This window comes from Nipponia nippon, unplaced genomic scaffold, assembly GCF_047370975.1.
Source record: "Nipponia nippon isolate SJK-2023a ecotype South Korea unplaced genomic scaffold, ASM4737097v1 scaffold_7, whole genome shotgun sequence".
NCBI lineage: Eukaryota > Metazoa > Chordata > Aves > Pelecaniformes > Threskiornithidae > Nipponia > Nipponia nippon.
Window position 1 is genome coordinate 9,074,675 of NW_028262391.1, and position 19,945 is coordinate 9,094,619.

Consider the following 19,945-nt stretch of genomic DNA (forward strand, 5'->3'; position numbering starts at 1 on the left):
CCACCTGTCAGGGTGTTTGAGCTGACTTTGGCAAAGGATGCAGAGAACAAACAGTAAACAGGATAATGGTACAAATAAGCTGCCAAAGGTTTTAGTGTCCTCATTGCCATCCTGTGATATTAGTGGAGGAAATGAAATACACCCAATCTTAGTTTTCACTTTGTTTCTCTACAACTTAAGGGGGGCGGGGGTGAGAAAGGATGAGATGAGTGAATGGAAGCTACATCTTTCCTTTAATTTTAGAGGAAACATGAGTGCGTGGTGATGCTCTCACCCCAGTAGTCAGTTAGGACTTCAGCTGTGGGCTATTTGAAGCTGATGACAAAATTCTTACTTGTTTCAGAGCAACTGCTGTTTTTCATTTCAGAATCTAATTATTTATCTCAAAGCCTGTATATTATAGTGAACTCTCTTGGAAGTAATGAAATCACAGAAGTGGAAAATGCATGAAAATGAAATCAAACCCTGCCAGATCTTTTTGTATGTCTAAGTAGATTATATTAAAGAATATAACTTCATAGTTCTCATTTCAGCACTATTGCCCAGTGCAACTATTATTAACCATGCTTAACAGCTAATTTTCATCTTTAAACTAAAATGACACAGCTTTTAAGTGACCACTACCTCTCACTCCATTTTCTTTCTCCTCAAAGGTAAGAGTCGTGAGGCTTGTGCAACACTTTGTGACAAAAATCAAATCAAAATCTTAAAGTCCATTTACAGTGGTGTTACTGACTGTCCTATTCATATTTGACTGAATTCAATGTTTGATCATAAGGTTTTTCAACTGGACCCAGAAGCCTAAAGTAGGTTTTGACATGCTGGTGACATGGTATTAAGAAGTGTACCAACACTGTTATTTTTGTGCAGATGAATAATGTGACGCCAGAATATTGTCTTGACATCATACAGAAGTTTGAAGTATCAGAAGAAAACAAGAAGCAAAATGTTCTTGGGATTGAAGGTAAAGTTTTTGATTTTGAAATTAGTTTTGTCTTCGTATACTGTAGTGGAATAGAAATGCTTTAACAGCATTTTGGTGTAGTTTATAATATTTGACTGCAGTAGAAAGTTACGTAGAAGATCAGCAGTCAGTAGCGTAGGTACGTTTTTGTGAGACATGGGAGAGACCGAGAGTAGGTGGGGTGAATTAGCAGCTAGTGTTATACAGCAATACATCGTAGCCATCGTACACTAATGTGCATGCCTTAGGCTTGCATGAATTTATTGCTAAGTGTGTATTTGTAAAACACAACCATAAACCATTCTATACTATGTACTTTATACTAGAGCTTGTTCTAACTGAAGTAATAAAAGCAAAGTTTTCATTCTGCTCTGTCTCTGTAGATCTGGAATTGCTCCTGTACAATCCATTGATTTATGCTTATGTGAAATAAAGTATGGATAGTTGCATTTTCCTTCAGTTTTAATACCTTATTCACCTTGTTTGCTAAAGCAATTGTAAATGGTGTATTTATTCAGAATCAAATTTAGTATCAAATCAAAATCTGAGTTGGAACAAAATAGATTAAATGCTGTAGTGTGTTAATTTGCCCAGAAGATAGCTTTCATGAAGCAGCATAATTTACATAGTGATTTTTGGGGTGGTGGGGGAAGAAGAAATCTTCCTTTGGATGGTACTTAAATCCTGGGTATGGTCTCCCAGATCTTAACCAAGCTTGCGGTCTGACCTAGAGCACTGCAGTTAAACTGAAATAAGGAAAGCAAAGTGAACAAGCTGTGACATTTAAAAAATATTTCTGAAAGCGTTTCTGTTCCTTTTAATCTTACTGCTGCTTCTTTTATGTTTGAGTTGCTTTCAGGGTTGGTATTGTTTGCACTATCCTTTGGAAATATTTTGCGTTTCTCATTCTCAAAGGAGGTATTTTTAAAACTTTCTCTGATGCTGGTCTGATTTACAGGGTTATAAACCAAGTACCATCTTCTCACATAAACTTGCAGCATAGAGAAAACTGTAAACTAGAGTGAAATTGGCTGGATTAGTGAGTCGGCTAGCACGAGCCCCCCTGCTCTTTGTGCTGCAGTGCAGCCCTTTGGGTGGCTGCTACCTTGTCTGCATGGTATCTTCAGTGGGAGTAGTGCTTATTTACCGCAAAAGAGTGGCACTGGGACAGAACCTGAGTGTCAGCAATAAACTTGAAAAAAGCATTTGCTTCCAAGTCAGAATGTCAGTTTGGCTCTTGTTTCTGTCCTGTGATCTGTATAAATTGTCAGATGTTTCTTTAACTTTGGTAGGAGAGTGCTCTTTTGTTTTGTTCTTGATGCTGTTGCTACCTTCTGAAGATTGCTTCTCAACTTGGGACCCGTGGGGCATCAACAGTAGCATGAAATCCTGGCAGATCTGCAGAATACTAAACCTATACTCTTGCAGGTGTCATATCCTACATCTCTTCTGCTGCCCAGTATTTGAGGGATTTCCTGTGCTTCCTCTTATTTACAAGACATCACACTTGTGATGGAGCAGAACAGGATAGCTCTTACCTGTTACCATCACAAGGGTCCATTGAAGGGAAACATAGTGCGCACCTTAAATCTTTTGCATCTTGCTGAATGTGAGGCTGAGGTTCCCTCCCTTCAACCTAGCCAGCTATATTCCTCTAAGCAGGTCACTCGCCCTCCAAGGCACAATTCAGCATCCCAGGAAACGCGGACTGATGCTGCCTAAGTATTTTACCCAGGTTCTCTGTTATACTGATGCTTTAACAAGAACCAAGAGGACGTACGGGATACCAGTTTAAGAAGGAGAAGAAGGAGGAAAAGGCAGTTTTTCTAACAGTAATGACTTGTGGTTTAGCTGCATACTGTCTGTTTGCAGTAGCATCTAGATGAAGAGATCATTTTTATCTCACTGAATAACTGTGAGGGAGGATACTTTCTTCCACTGATTCTAACAAAACCAATACACCTTCTTCTGTTCCGCTTATTAGTGGTGTGGTTTTGTCTGAACTGCAGAAGGCAGTTGGAACACACTTGTCTTAGTCTGCGCCTTGATTTTGGTGTAGGGAGCTTCTTCAGGGTTTCAGAGAATTTTTACATGTGCATTTTTGTCATCTGCCCCTTTTGAGGGTCTGAATGAAACATCAGATCTGAAAATAGGTTGGGCAGTGGCTGTATTGATCTGTGGGGTTTTTCAGTCATCTCATATAGCTACTATTTGTTACTTCTATGCTTCTCTTAGAGTCCTACTTTCTTTTTTTGCCATTGTTTGTTAATTTCTGAAGAGGCTGAGCTCAATGTCATATTTTGCAAATGCTTGTTTTTTTTGTTTTTGTTTTTTTGGAAGTCATAAATGTGTCTTTCTAGATTATATTTCCTTTTCTAGTTCAAAGCTGTTTGAAAATTGTCTGGAAACAAGGGTTGGATCTTGGGAATGTATTCTTCTCAAAGGTGCCAGAACTCCCATAGGCTTCAAAAAGAAATACCTGTGTGTGTGTGTCAGCAGTGGACTGAGTCTGTGCAGCTTCTTCAGTTTGCAGAGAACCAGGCAAGCCACAGACAGCAGTTAATATGCTGAAAACATAGGGTACAGGAGGATTAATCCCTGCTGTGTGATTCAGTGGTTTTGGAGACATCAGTTAGCCCTGACAAGCATAAACAGAGGAAAGTGTTAGAGTGCAAATCATTGGTAAGATATACTGCATCCATGGCAAAACTGTTTCTCTTTGTTCAAAGGTTTCACCAACTTCATGCGCAGTCCTGCTTGTGATGTATTTAATCCACTGCATTGCGAAGTACATCAGGATATGGATCAACCCCTTTGTAACTACTTTATTGCTTCATCTCACAATACATACCTGACAGGAGACCAACTGTTGTCCCAGTCCAGAGTGGAGATGTATGCACGAGTGCTGCAAGATGGTTGTCGATGTATTGAAGGTATATTTTTAGCGTAACTTGCTGGTTGTGAGAAGTATGATGGATATTTCTTTTAAGCGCAAAGTAGTGGCAAACTCAAAGCATTAATGCTTCACTGTCTGATTAACTTCAGTGGTAAACTCCTGTTTTCTAGCAGTCTAAACAGGAATTTTTCTATTGGGAATGACCTTCTCAGATAAACTTCGTAGACACCGCTATTTTCTCCTGCCTGCTGCTGTGTTGTTATGCCATTCTCATTCAGTGCAAGTTTTCCATTGTCCTATGTTTGTGAAGCAATTTTTGTTGCACAAGCTCCAGTAAAGCAATGGACAGGCATCTGTTTGGGGCCCTGCAGTTCCAGCAGAGCAGCCCCGGTTGTTTCGCTCTGTGGTTTCCCCATGCTGGAGGTTACCACTTCACGGGAGTGCTTCCTAATCCACGTTGTTCAGAATGAGCTGAGCCAGCTAAGACCTTTTTCTTTCATAAGCTGAATGGGAAAGCGGGTGTTTGCATATGCAGTTCCTTCTGCAGATGTAAAGGGAAGATGAAGAGTGCCTGTAGGAGGAGGACAGGTGAGCAAATAGTGCCTTCTATCAGCACAGCTGCGTATCTATTTCTTGTCACCATCTTAGAGCTGAGAAACTTGGTTTTGGTCTGCCGCAATAGAGAGGTAGGATGCTGTTTCTTTGGCTGGATGCTGGTGGAAGAAAACAAGATGCTGTTTGTCTGATAGCCTGCAGATCATGTTGGATTCTTGTTTAAGTTCTGCATGATTTAAATAATAACAAAACATTAGTATTTTTCTTTTCAAGATTCTGGGTGGAATAGTCTTTTGACAAATTTAAACTCAATATTAATTTTTTATGACTAGTATTACAAAACTCATCTCTGGAAGAACAATTTGTTAATCTGACTTTAAAAGTTAATTAGAGAAAGTGAACCTGAGAAAATTGGGTGGTCTATTGCTATAATTTCCCTTTTGTAGGAAAGTTCACTGAAACGCACAGTAGTGTGTTATTTTGCTTGACCTCAAAACTATTGTAGACACTGTACAGCCTAGGTAATAGCTCTGTAGCTTTCTCTTTGTGAAGTTTTTAACTTCATGTAGAGGCAACAGTAGTGACAAGTTTGGTGTAAATCCAGGGTACAGTAATTCATTAGGAAAAGTATTACTGTCCTAGTCCATTCTACATGTGATGGATTTGATGCTACTCTTACTATAGTCAGTTATAAAACTGCAAGTTTAATTAGGAGTGGAAAAAAGACTAAATTGAATAGTTTGTCTTCAGAAGCAGAAGATGCTTTCCCAAGAGATAGCTGTAAACATTATTTGACCTATTACACCTTTGTAATTTTATATATGAGGAAAAAACCTCAGTTTAAGGGGGGAAAACACGTTTGGGCTGCAGATTTCTCATTTGATATAAGAAAAGACTGTCTTGTTAGTCTTAACAAAATTGGTAGGTCATAATAGATTGAATGAAACTTGTTGACACCTGCATGGTTGAGTAGTGTACATGAGTTCTGCTGGCAAGCAAGATCAGCAGAAATGTATAAGATCATGGGCATCTCTTAATGCATAGCTTTTTTTGTCTTAATAGTGGATTGCTGGGATGGTCCAGATGGAGAGCCAGTAGTGCACCATGGCTATACTCTTACTTCAAAAATACTCTTCCGTGATGTGGCAGAAACTATCAATAAATACGCCTTCATCAAAAATGAGTAAGTGTAGAGCCAGCTTTGAAGCTACACCTGTCTGTTTTGTGTAGTTAATCCCATGTCAAAAATTGACAATCAACATCAGAAAGTACATATATTCCTTTAAACACATTGAGAAATTATAAAGTTGATTCTGTTCCCCTGTTTATTGCCTGTGTCATATTTATTGTTCAACTGCATGAGCTCTTTCCATCAATCAAGTTAGAAAGTTCAACCTAAGTTATAAAGACCTTTCATACATTGTAAACTCAATAATATTTTGAACAGTCTGAGACTGTTGAATAACTAAAAATTATTTCGGTCCTTTGTTTGAAGAGAACTTCCCACTCATATCCACGGGGAAATTCTCCTTAAAAATCAATACTGTAATTAATATTCTCTACCTAAGGAAAATACTTTATTTCAGTAGGAAAACTGAAAAGCTGTCTTGAACATAGTATGAGGAAATACTGATATGTGGGGCAATGTTCAGATTCTATTTTGTTTGCCATGGTACTTTACCACAGTTTATAATAAAAATCATGGAGTTTAACCATATATATACAACAGTCTCAAATCACGAGTGGTTGTATAGAATTTTCAGTAGTTTAGAGAGAATAAAGGGAAAATGCTTACTTCTCTTTATTTAAAAAAAATTAAAAAGTGACTCAACAATGGGCGTGGGGGTGGGGGTGGGGGAAAGACCGCAAAAAAACTGAGCCCAAAAGTTGGGTGTTATTGATTAGAAATAGGAGCTGGTGAATTCAAAACTAAAAGACGTGGTTCTTCATTTGGTGCGTAGTTGGGCTCTGGGATTCCTTCCCATAGGATTCTGGGGCTGCCAAGCATTTAGAAAACAACTGGGAAAATTTGTTGAAGAAATAGGTTGTTATATACAGAAACAATGTCTTTAGCTCAAGAAACTTGAGCTGCAAATTCATGGAGCCTAGGAGAGTATTCTGGAAAGTATTGCCAAATAGTTCGCCTTCTCCAGAGCCTAGGCATCTTCAAAGATTTGATCTGACTCACTGTAGCTGCACTTATTAAGACAAAGGCAAATCGTTTATGCAGCTGTCAGTCTTTGGAAGATGAACAGAGAGGTGTTAGCAATTCCTTTGAATCTGTTGATTTCAAAACGCTTCTCTCCAGGAGCCGCTTGCTGATCACTTACAGCTTATGAAGACTTTGTATATGGCTTGCAAAGGAATAGTGTAACTTCTGCTGAGCTACATAGAACAAAAAGGCTTTGTGTTGCTGATGAGCTTTGTTGCAAGTTTCTCCGTGCCTCATGCTCAGTGATCATCGGTTTCTGTCACCCTGTGCACTAGTGGGTAGGCTTGGAGGGAGAGGGCAGAATCATCTGCAGGGACTATCTGAGAGATTCTGACAGAGCAGGGATTTGGGAGTTCATGTGTGAAGTCCTTCCTGCCAAAGTGAGTTTGTTTCCAGACTACTGACAATGCAAAAGCAAACTGCTTGCATCAGTTTATGTGGTAAGCTGTGCAGGTCTTCTCTCTTAAAACACAGTTATGAAAATGTCTGGGGGTTTTGTTTCTAGGTTTCCAGTGATACTGTCTATTGAAAACCATTGCAGTATTCAACAGCAAAAGAAGATTGCTCAGTACTTGAAGGAGATACTTGGTGACAAACTCGACTTGTCATCTGTAATCACTGGAGATTCCAGACAGCTTCCTAGCCCTCAAAATTTGAAAGGGAAAATCCTAGTGAAGGTAACTTGCTACCGGTGGCGTGTTCAAAATGCAACAAAAGTCAGCATGTGATATTTATCGTAGATTTTCTTTGGCTTTGGAGAACCAGTTCAGCAATACCTTGTGCAATAGGACAGATGCACTAAGTGAGTTAAAATTCTGAGGTTTTCAGAAACATTGAAACAGACTTTACCTTGAACTTGGCAAGTGTCCTAGAGTACTTCTGTAAGTGTTTCAACAGGGAGGTGGTATCAACAGCAGTGGAAAGAAAATTCTTTCTATTTCTCAAGCATCTTATCTGAGAGTCTTAAAGTCAGAGGTGCTTATTTTTAAATCTCAGCACCGAGTCCGGAGAGCAGAAAAATGCTGTGGAATGCATTGTTATGAATAGAAGGAACTGTGACACAGTTACCCGAACCTGATATTTTCTCTTTTTTTTAAATTTGTCTAATTTTTTATTAGTGGATATTTTTCTGTATGGCTCATATCCCTATAGTATCTAAACATTATCCTACAGTCCCTCCTTGGACAAAGTATTTTGGAGTAATATAAAAGCATCTGAAAATTTCTTGCATTTCCGCCTCACCCTGCTATGAGCAGTAGTTCATTACATGAAACTATTTTCACAGTTCATCAGCTGTGTTTATGAAAGAGCACTTCAGAAGGTATCTATAAGGAGCAGCAAGAAAGGAGGCCCTTGAGCACTGTAGTTAGTGTTGTATGCAAGATTAATTGTTTGAGCCTCAGTATAAACAGATTTGCTCTGAAAGGAATTTCAAAGACCAAGATGGATATAATAAGAAAGAAATGCAAGGGAGACCTTTGACAGGATGATTAATAGAGTTGTGCCTTATTAGGTTGTCCAATTTACTTTGACACATGGGGGCAATTACTTTGCTGTGAGCTCTTGAGATACTGGTTTCTGTGCCCCTCCCTCCCCCATATCAAGCTGGCTACAAGGATTCACAGTTTTGGTTTGATGTTAGGTTGAACATATTTCAATGTATAGTACAGAGCTGACTCTGAATTAGAAAACCTTTGAGTGCTCAACTGTGATTTTTGAATTTCACTGAATCAGTTTTCTTGTGTAACTGCTAGTTAATGAACTATGCAAGCATGTAGTGTTGGTATTGTAGGGAGTCAAGCAAAATAGTATGTAATATCAGTCATGTGACAAACCCAGCAAACCTGGCTCGAAATACTATGTCAATGCACAAAACGCAAGAGAGGTTTGGTACTGCGCTGTTCTTACATGAACTTTTGAGCTGGTCTTCCTAGCACATTGGAGTTTGTAACTTTAGTTTGATTCTTCGGCTAACAGTGCTGAAACTCCGTGAGTAGTTACAGAATGGTGTGGAGCTGAGCTAATGTTTTAAGAATGAGGAGTACTATTTTAAGCATCACAGTATCATTTCACAAAGCCCTGTTTCCCATCTCCTGTTCAATGTAAGCAGCCCTGTTGGAAAAGGTACAATCATATTTAGAAATTGGCATCTTGTTAAGAAGTAAGCCAGTTTCTCATCTTTTTGCAATTACTTTGCTCTGTTTTATACATTTTCCTTTGAAACACAGTATTGATCCATTAGCCAAACAATTTCAAGTAATGGCATAATTTTCATCTCACTAGTGTACATAAAGAGTAATTCTAATAATACTCACGGATTTAAGCCAGTATAAAGGTGCCAGCATGAAGTGAACTTGACCCGCTCATTAGCAGGGCAGCATTATTAGTTTCAAAATGCAGTCTGTAAATCAATCCATTTCTGCAGAAATCTGAGTGCAGTTCTTATCTACCTCTGTCACAGATGAAACAGGTAGACCACAAACATTTCTACAATCAGTGAGGAAGAGACAGAAGTAATAACACGAAAGTTTAATAGGTGATTTATTAAGTAGCAGATGGTAAAGCAAGAGGCAATGGCCATAAGTTACAGCTTGGGAGGTGCAGATTGAATGGCAGGAAAAGCTTTTTCAGCTGTGGGTAGTGCAGCATGGGACGAGGCTGCCCAGAGGGCTGGAGGAGTCTCCACCCTTGAAAGCTGGCAAAGACTCATCAAAGCAAAGCTCATCTAGAGCTGGTGGCAATCCTCCTTGAGTGGCAGATTGGACCAGAGACCTTCAGAGGTCCCACAGTCAACATTTCTAAGTTGCTGTGACTGAGCTTCACTATAAGCCATCACACAGGAGAATTCAAGATGGATGTTCTAAATAGGATAATTGATCCGTTGGAGCCTATTTTATTTTTTTACCAGAAGTAGCCAATAACCTTTGTTTGATGCTCGCCACTCTAATTAGATGTTGGAAACTAGACATGGAATTAAAGTAGTTCCTTTCTAATGTAGGTATATAACATTCACAGTACTGGATTAGCAACTAATTTTGGATTGCTGACTACACTCTTGCATGAGCGTGCAATATTAAAAGAGGCTTTGCTGCTTTCTTCATGTTGATGGCTGCTTGCAGTGAGTTCTTTTGTGTCTGCATTTTCCATTCTGATGAATAGCCTAATACAAAAACTCAGCTTCTGATTTTTTGAGTTTTATTTTAAGTATATAACAGTCTGCTTACTAGGGGCAAGCCTGAAATATCTGGGAGTCAACTCAAAAAAATCTTTTGGACACTTTCTGGCTTGCTCCAGAGATGGGAAATGCTATTTTTTTGAAGAGCTTGCAAAGATCTTTCTGTAACAAACTCTTCCAGAAATACTTAAATTATCACCTGTGATAATCTGGAGCCAGTTTGCATGAGACTCTGAAAATGAATTCTAAACTCTGGTCACAATTTACATAAGAAATAGTTGAAGAATGGGCTATTTTGGTCTTTGCACTAAATAACACTGACCATGTGTGCATTTATTGTGAATATTTTTCCTCATTTTAGGGTAAAAAGTTGCCATACAGTCTTGGAGCAGATGCTGAAGAAGGAGAAGTTTCAGATGAGGACAGTGCTGATGAAATTGAAGATGACTGCAAATTAAAGTCCTGCTATGTATGTGCATATACACAGTTCCCAGAACCGTTACATTTCTACATTTCTTACATGCATGCTCCATAATCCTACTTAACAGTTGTTAACAGATTAAACTTTTTAACTTTGATTTCTAAGTCAGGTCCTTAAGATACAGAAGTTATGTAATGCCATATTTAGATATGGAATGACATTGCTCAGAAATGCACACTTTATCATTTAGATCATATAAATAACAGATTTAAGTACTTCTGGTACACTAGACTGAAAATGTTGATGCCAGCACTATAAGCATGCTAGGCTTTTTTCAGATACAAATGTGTAGTACTCAAAGCAATGGCATGATGGAATTGCTACACAATTTCTAGATGAAAATTATGAAAGGAGACATACAAGTGAAAAGAATTTGAGGTGTGAAACATTATTTTCAGTCCTTCTGGTTTTTATTTTTTTGACACTGAAGGTTGCTTTCTGTTCCCTTTATTTCTTAACTCCTTGTTTATTTTTCTGCTGTTAATTTTATTAACACATTTTTTTGCTAAAAACTGAAACTGGTGTGCAATGCTAATACATGTTACTCAGCAGATGCTTTTTTCTGGTCAGGAGGCAGCCTTGGCTTACCAGTTCAAACTTTTGAACAAAATAAATACTATCTAGGGAGATGCAGAAAGAATAGATCGAATTCAAATTCATGTTTAGCAAGTATAATGTTTATCTCCACTTTTGAATGTAGCCCAGGGAGTTGGCCTTGTTGCCACATGAAAACACCTATCTGTAGTTCTCGTTAACTGGTTCTGGTATACATATTGAGCTTTTATTTTGTCTGTATCATTTATGCCTGCTATTAGCAATTGAAGGTTTTTCAGAATAGCTTGGGAATTGCTTTACAGGTAACAGAAGTCCCCATCTGAACTGGTTCAGAGGAAGCATATGTTTATGCTGGTTCTTCCCCTACCCTGATGCTGCTAAAATGCTTGTGTCAGCAACATCTTTTTGGAGATTCAAGTACACCACACAGAAGCGCTGATCTGAATCCCCCCCGCCCTTAGATAAACAAAACCTCTTTATGCTACTGGACAAAATAATGATTAATTAATTTCTTAATTATTTAGAGGTTTGATTGCACTTCAATTTCTTTCAACCCCAATGTTCCACAAGGCAGTCTCATACAGAAGTACAGCCTTGCAGTAAACGCTTAAAGCATAGGATAAAATCAGCTTGCTCAATGACTCAGAATGTTATGTTTCTGTTAGTATTTACTACAGAATTGGAAATATTTGGCATTAACAAATTTATGAGGAAGCTTGAAGGGTCCCGATCCCATAAATCTTTAGGAATATGAATGATTGTTTTAAGTACAGTTACAAACTTCCACAGGTGTAAATTCAGTGGAAAAAGTGTATATTGAATGAACATAACTGTAATTATGGTATAGTAAGATGAGATAAGATTGCTCAACCAGTTTTGAACCAACAAAATGCCTGATTCGTTGTTATGTATTGTTTAGTAGGAGCGGTCTGTGTAATCCACATATGCTTTACTAATATGGCTTGAGCACTTCTGATGAGATGGTGCTTTCTTCAACAGGAAGACCGAAGACAAAATTTGGCAATACTTAAAGCCAGTGCAAAACACAGTATGTCTTTGCGGCTAGAAAGGGAACATGCTAGGACGAAACAGTTACTTTCCTCTCCTGTCTCGGGAGAGGTCTCATGCCCCATGGACAGAGGAATGCTAGGTGCATACATGTTCTATAAGATCCACTTTTTTTTTAAGCACCTTATGTAAGAGACCAGTGTGTGTCTGTATAGTCCATCTGACTGATGCTAACAGTAATTGCTTCCTCTGTCTTGCCATTTGAAGCAGGAATGTAATGATGCTTAGGTTGTCTGATATTTCGGAGGAAGTGTGTAAGTGCATTAGCTGAGAATTCATGCCGTCTTCTGAAGGGAAGGTCAGACTTGTGACTGTTTTGAAACAAAGAGCTAACATCAGGGCCAGGTTCTGGGGTGACCTACGTGGTGGACTGTGCTTTGGAGAGGCAGGGTAAATTATGTGTCAGGCAGGCTAAAGAGAAAAAAGAAAAATGGAAACTGCAGTAAAAGCCACCAATAGAAAAGGCAAAATCAGGCAGGATTATGCAATAAGCTTTTTCTTGCACAGAGGAAACGTTGGGAGCGTTGTGTTGCCTGAAGCGTGTGTAATGCCTCCCTCAGGCTGTCCCAGAAGTGATGGATGTAATAGTCTACTTTAACTGGATTTCTTAATGTCTTTCAGAGTAATGGTGCAACTGAGCACCAGGTGGAATCTTTTATAAGAACAAAGCTGGAATCTCTGATAAAAGAATCTCAAATCAGGGACAAAGAAGATCCTGACAGCTTCACTGTCAGAGCATTGCTAAAGGCAACTCATGAGGGTTTAAATGTTAACCTGAAACAGGTATGTGGGCTTTTCTCCTTAGCATGCTCTGTTGAATATTAGGCAATGCGATGCGTATTGCACGTTTGTCAGATGAGAAAGCTGATTACTCAAGAACAACTTCTGAGAGTTTGTTTTATCCAAAATGAAAACTTGGAACTATTTCAGGAAAATATCTAATGAGAGAATTCGAATGGTCTAATGTGAAGAGTATGTTCTTCCAATGTGTTCTAATCTAGTTTATTCCTTGGAAGCAACTAACTCAGTAAGTACTAATATTGCAAGCATGTGTCAAGCAATTTAGTTTGTGTCTAGGTTATTGGGGAAAGATCCTTTTTCTAGTGCCTTAGTCCTGTCAAGACTGGCTGTGATAACTGAAGGCATTGTCTGCCTGTAATGCTGATGGCTGTTTTGTACAGCACTAAAACACAGGATTGTGTTTTTACTGCCCTAAGCAAGGTTCTGTTCTTTCATGCCCAGACTGTTTTATATCAAGAATGGTATGTTTCTTTTCCTTTTTGACATCAAACTATTTTTGTAAAACAGTAAAACGTATTGGAATTTTGAGTACGTCAATGGACAGTTAGTACCTTGAATCCACAGTTACCATACTTTCACCTCAGCTGGATGCAAACCCCAGTTATGTTGAATTACAGAGTGAATTGTCCTGTGGGGGATGTGCCTACTCTGTAACCGGTGTAGTCTTAAAGGTCAAGTACGTGTTGCTCTGCTTTCTACACATCTTCCCAGTCTGTAGGGTTTATGTAGTTCTTATCAATCCCTTTTTCCAAGGCTGGACCTATGAGCATTTTCCCTGAAGCCAGGCTTGACTGCAGAAAACATACTCAGCTTGTACTGATGCTTGAGACATCTGGTCAAAGCTGCGTTGCGGTGGGAAGAGGCTGTAAGAATGCAAAGGATGGAGCCATCTGACCTGACAGAGAAGGGTTATTTTCAGACTGTGGCTTTGCAGTGTGAGAACAGAGTCAGCTTGCCTGTTCCCTTTGGCCTTCATGAGGTCGGAAAAGTGGGATTTCAGAGAACAAACTCCCCGTGTTAGTAAATATGATCAGATATGAGCCATTTCAATATTATTTTGAGTTAGAATAATTACGGTCGGTATGTTCTCTGGTATCTGGAAAAATGATTGGCCCGTAGCTAGTGAGGGGGCAGGGAGTTTTGTTTAAAGAACGCAAATTTCCACAAGGTGTTTGTGTTGGATATGATGGCTGAGGTTACCCATTACATGTCATTGACATGACCATAATACTGAAAATACTTTGGTAATGCAACTGTGTTATTTGAACATCTGTCAGTTAATAATACAAAGTGACAGAATTTTCTAATTGACTTATGTTATTAAGGGACATTTAGAGATCACTTCCCTTGTTGCAACAGTCCTGTGTGAGGACCGATTGTATGTCACTGTTGTTTTCAAGGGTCTTAAAGTAATACAGAGCTGAACAATTAGTAATAATAAGTTAAAACAACTGGAAAATTAGTTTTTATCAACTGTTGACCTAGATGGGAGAAAACTAAATGGTTAAACACTGTGATGTTTTGGTAGTTCTGTAGCTCATTAGCTGGCCTTGTTTGGTGGTGTTGTAAAGCTGTTCTCTAGTAGTTACTGTGTAATTGATGTACCAGAAAGGGATCTGTTGGGAAATTTTTCTACTTTTTTGCTGATCAAATCTCACTTTCCTTTACTTCGTCACTGATTTGCCTTTCATTTTCCCAAAGAGTTGCTATTATTTATTTAAAAAAAACAAAACAAACAAACAAAAAACAAACCCCCAAAACCCCCAGTATTCACAATGCAAGCTGATGTACTAATGTCCAGTAATTATCAAGTGGGGTTTTTTGTCGGGAGAGAGGAAGGCAATGTTTACCGTACTGTCAGTCAAGCCTGATACTAGTTTGGATTTGCTGTTGAAACTGTCAACTCTCACTCTTATCTGAGGGAGACAAGTACTTTATCTGCTAAGGTTTCCTTCTGCATTTTACAGACGCTTTCAGCCTGAGCTAGGAACAAATCTTTGAACGTAGATACAGAGGTTATTGACTTTCTTGGACCTGAAGAAACTATCTAGTGCCCTTACCGTTATGATAGCCCGAAGTGAATTCCAACTCAGTGCTGAACAGGGAATAACTTGAGTTCATAGGACTTGCTGAAACACTGGGGGAATATTTCTCAGCACCTTTAAGTCTTTGTTTTGCTCTTTCGAAGATGAAAGGATGTGCTTTTCTGACAGAAAAAGCTAGATGCTGCCAGGAATTATCAACTGGTGTCTAGGGGCATGGTTATAAATGTGAAACTCTGATTTCAGGCTGCCTATGAAAAGTCCAAATTTATCTGTTAGGGGAGATTCCCCCCCCCCCTTATCCTTTGTGGCTATTTTCAAGTACACTTTCAAATGTTGTTAGTTTTGTTGTTGCTTGCCTGTTTTTGCTAGACAGTTATTTTCTACATGGTTGGCTGTTGTCTTGAGTGTTAGTGTTAGTATTTTTCCTTACTGTTAGAGGATTTCTGAGCTATCAAGTATACAAAGAAATTAGAAAAGTCCTGTAATGAGACTATGGATTTCAATTTGTGTTCACAGATCAGTATATTGTGTTTAGACTTTAACTCACTTTCATTCTCATGTGCAATCACTATACTCTTGTAATAGTGAATCTGGGTGAAGTACTTATAATTTGAAACTTATATATTAGGTGGAAACTATGTCCTTAGAGACTGTAGCAGACTCCTTAAAGATACTTCTGAAGGTATCTAGTCACATTGTTTATTGCACTCTCTCTGCACAGAACCTGGACACAAAAGAAGGTGGAAAAAAGGCTCATAGCCGATCGTTAATGAGCAACTTTGGTAAACACAAAGTAAGTAAAATGAGAGACTCGGTTTGATGTTCTGGATCTGACAGCATTCTAGAGGCACTGGGTATGTTTTATTGCTTGAGACAAGCATGGTGTGTATGAGGGCAGTGAGGAAGGACTACGTGATTACACTTGGTATGTTTACTGCTGTTCAGAAGAATATAGCTGGTAGCAGTATGGAGAACCCTTTAAAGATGATCACGCAAACTCAAAAGAAATCTTGCCTGACCAAAAAGATCATCTTTACTAGTGATGTGGAATTGCTGATTTTCTGATCAAGCTTGCAGCAGCAGAAGAGCAATGTAGACAAATGCCTTGGTGTATTCTTGTTTTCCAGACCTCTGTCCACACAGCTGACGATGTTTGTTTCATTCACAGTCCAGTTTTATCCTGTTTCATACCCTGAGTAGCGCCAGGCAGACTGTGCTTTTACTGCCTTTCCACTTGCTTTAAGGGACTGCTGTGACTGAGTACTGGCTCTGGGGTCCTGCTTTGTAAAAATGTGTTCTTTTCTGATCTCTTCGTGGTTTTGGGTATAGTATTTATATATTTGTGTAGCTGCTAGGTCAAAATGTCTGCTTCGCTGGGTCTGCACTGGGGCGGCTTTACTGAACCAAGCAAAAGCTAATGAGTGTGAGGTTTCATTTTACAGCTGGACAGATAGCAGCCACCAAAAGGGACAGTGCGTCCATGTTTCCTCCCATTCCCATATCCTGACAAATGTGTTCCTGTCATCTGCCTCCCCTATTCCCACACTCCCACGGTGCCTTGAGGCTTGGATTTATTGAACGTGTAGCCTCAGCATGAGCTGATTCAACTGAAAGCTTCCTTCCTCCCTGAGTCAATTAGCAAATACCAAGTAAGTAAATCAGCAGATAAGCTTGTTGAGAGAGGGGCATGCAGCAGGTCTGCAGCCGAGTCACTGTGCCACCAGCGGCTTCCCCTGCCCCCAGCCTGCTAGACGCCTGTATTCTTCTTCAGCGCTATCCATGGTGAAAGCTGCAGCCGAGCAGGGAGCACACTCTGTAATTGATAATCTGGGCAGCAGTTTAGGAAAAACAGCAATTACAAAATACTTCGTAGAACTTAATCAGCCACCAGCTCATCTGCCCTGAAGCCAGCTAGGAGCCATCAAAAATCCTCTAGGCAGACAATACCAGGACTCATATTTACACTTCGATTTTAAGCTTACAATAGTTTAAAGTGGTCATATTTCTTTCAGCAGCTTTAGCTAAGTGCACATTATTCACTCAGTATGTGTTGAGATCTCCAAGTACCTGTTGTGCATGATAGTGGACACTTCACGTTGTAACCTGTGCTTGCTGATGGGAAAACAAATGCTGTGGAATGAGATGTCACAGACAAAAGGCAGCCACTAAAAACTGCTGGTTACACAGAGGGCTGGAAAGTAGGTCAATAATTTAATTACTTCAACAGGTGGAAAGCCCATTCATTTAACCTCTGCTGAAAAAAATGAGAGCGTATATATAGATTTATTTTTTTTTTTAATAATGATTGTATTGTAGACTGAGGCAACAGGGATGTTCAGTAACTTCCCCCTTATGCCTTTCCAGATAGAGGGATGCCTGGGAAGGATTGATACTTTGCAGGTACAGAATTATCCACCCAGGGATATTGACTTGTGATGTTTTCAGCCAGCTCTTGTGCCAAATATATCCATATATAAACTCTTCAAAAACTGCCAGTGGAGGGACAAAGGCGCTAAGGCTGGCAATTCCTGCAAGTTAACTGCAGGAAACATCCACAGTGCAGACCTTTGGATTGCAAAAGTGGACAATGCAAATGATTTCCAATATGGTCAACTTTATTTCAGCACTAAACACAGCAAACTAAATTATGTACATTATTGGTATATCACAGCAGGAGAAAAGAAATCTGTGCTCACTTGGCATCTAGCCATATGAGCAAAAGGATAAGGAGCTCTCAGATATATTGTTAATTACCTCTTGATGAGAAGGGAATTAAAGAAACTCTCACTTGAAGCTATAGTTACTGTTACCAAAAGTATAATGTTGTTGAAATTGGAAACTGTATTAAATAATAGGTGCTTATGAAAAAATGGTGCTTTTGAGATTTTAATCTTTTTATCATTGCTATTTTCTTTATACTGTAATAAATTAGAAAAATTTGAACGCTTGTATGTGTGGCTCAAAAGGCAGATGAGAAGAAAAAATGTTTGAAAATTTTGCCCAGACTTTGTTCTCAACTCCATGAATGAATTTGTTAAATTTTCTAAATTGGGGGCGGGGGTGTGGAAGGTAGGTGGAAGCAATGCACCGTACATTTAGATCCTACTGTGTGTTGCTGTTTGTTAAATAGGATAAGATCCATTAGAATATCAGCAGGACCAGTGCCAGTGTACTGGAGACAGTGAAGCAATGTTGTTCTTTCATGTCAGGAGGGAACAGGGGAGGGCAGCTGCAGAATACGCAGTGGCCTGCAATGGACTGGCCAGTTTGCAGAAATAAATTATCTTCAGGCTTGTATTTGTCTGCTAGCCAGCAGATGAACCTGCTCCGTGGCTGCTGGCTTGGATCCTTGGAGTCAGATGGAGTGAGATCAGGGCACAGATGCTTTGTGTTGGCTTTTCTTCTCTACATGTATGGAAACACTTGACATACCACCCAGAGTTTTCTGCTGTCAAACCCCCAAAGGTCATTCTGCATCCTTGTAGGAAACTGGTCCTGTGCTGTAAATCTGCTGCAGCTCACCCACCCACCTGATGTTAATTACAGTAATGTGAATTTATAGAACCACCCCATAAACTGACACAGCTGTGCTTGATTCTTTCCCAACAGAAAGCTGTGAAGGCAGCATCCAAATACCATAGTGCATCAGATGATGAAGAAAGCCAGCAAAACTCTTCTGGGAAGGAAACAGGGCAGCTCCACAGGTGAGCTATGAATCACTATGGTTTTACAGCTCAGTTAAAGCTAGAGGCATGTTACTGCTACCAATATTTATATGACACTGCCTCAGGGAAGTCTGTTCTTAAGAGCAGGTCATTTATGACACTACTGTTGGGGTGTATTTTGCTGTAACTGCTATAGCCCGGTGTTTTGATTGCGTAGGTTTCATAGGTTGCAAACAGCAATTACCCTTAAACTGAAAAGAAGTGTGATAGTAATACTCTTCTAATGGAAAAATGCCAATCTACATTTTGAATGCTGTAAATAGTGCTCAGAGAAAACTGTTTAAGCTAAATAAGGGTACATCACAGCCCAGCCAACTTTATTACATCTGAGAACGTAAAGAAAAAGTAATCAAAAAAGTGCCATTGAGAATGCATTTGTTGTCACTGAAATGCTCTGTTTTCAGATACAGCTCAAAGTTGCCTGCCTTGTTTTGGTAGAGAAGAGCCATAGTGCATCTATTTCATTATGTTTTAAATGAAAAATTTTGTTTGTGTAGTGTGACTAGAGAGGTACAAGGGGAACAGTCATCTCGGAGCCCTCTCTAAGGAGGTTTGCTGGATGTGGTTCCCTGTTCACAGTTGTTTATTTCCTTACTGATGAAAAGAACAGAAAAGGGGATTGAAATATGCTTTAAATATTGAAAAAATCCTGATTTGTTTTATATGTTAAATATAACTCAGCAGACTGGCTCGTCGAAGGAAAACGGTGAAGCTGTGCCGAGCTCTGTCTGACCTAGTGGTGTACACGAACTCTGTGGCAGCCCAGGATATAGTAGATGATGGTAAGGCTGCTGGCATGAGACTTACACATTCCTTTTTTGCTTTTCTGTTTGGATAGGAAACATGTCTGTGTTCTCAAGGTTTCCCTTGTTTTTCAAAGATATTTTAAAAGCAGAGAAGTTAGTTACCTGTCCCTTTTACTTAAATATGGAGGAAGAGTAAAGCACCACCTTTTCCTTCCCTAAGAAATAGCCTTTCCCTTGGTTCGTTATGACATTCATGTTTTAGCAGCAATTTTAAAAATGAAGCTTTTTCAGGAGAACCCTTTCCTGGTTTCACAGTTTTATCAAATTTGTCATCATCTTTTAACATTATCGATTTTAAGTAGCATTGAGTAACATGATAGATTTGTATCATGATAAATAGATGTGTTACCTGTTCAGAAAGTCTGCAGTTGTTTCACTAAACATGTTAGAGGCAAAATGGAAATCAAAATAGTTGCAGAGGGATTTGTGGGAAAGGCCACCAAATGTACGTGAACAAACTGTGTGTGAAATTCTGTAATTACTATAAAGTTAATTCCTAATTTAATAGAATTTACTGGTAGAAATTAAGGAGGGTGAAAGCAGTGTGGAGAAACAGAGTCCAAGAAATCCTACAAGAACATAGTCTTGTAGAGTTTCAGTCTCGTTTTTCTGAGCTGAGAGACAGCTCAGCTTTTTCCACAGGTCCATGTGCAGTTAGGTGG

At 39.2% G+C, this 19,945-nt stretch overlaps 1 protein-coding gene across 1 annotated transcript in view; it reads left to right on the plus strand.

The window, feature by feature from the left end:
- PLCH1 (phospholipase C eta 1) overlaps positions 1 to 19,945 on the plus strand; it is an 85,848-nt gene that overhangs the window by 52,628 nt on the left and 13,275 nt on the right. The window contains exons 7-15 of the mRNA XM_087739172.1: positions 871 to 964; positions 3,694 to 3,897; positions 5,478 to 5,598; positions 7,133 to 7,304; positions 10,164 to 10,271; positions 12,528 to 12,689; positions 15,474 to 15,545; positions 18,362 to 18,456; positions 19,159 to 19,259. Coding sequence (XP_087595298.1) covers positions 871 to 964; positions 3,694 to 3,897; positions 5,478 to 5,598; positions 7,133 to 7,304; positions 10,164 to 10,271; positions 12,528 to 12,689; positions 15,474 to 15,545; positions 18,362 to 18,456; positions 19,159 to 19,259 — 1,129 coding nt within the window. The remainder of the gene's footprint in view (positions 1 to 870; positions 965 to 3,693; positions 3,898 to 5,477; positions 5,599 to 7,132; positions 7,305 to 10,163; positions 10,272 to 12,527; positions 12,690 to 15,473; positions 15,546 to 18,361; positions 18,457 to 19,158; positions 19,260 to 19,945) is intronic.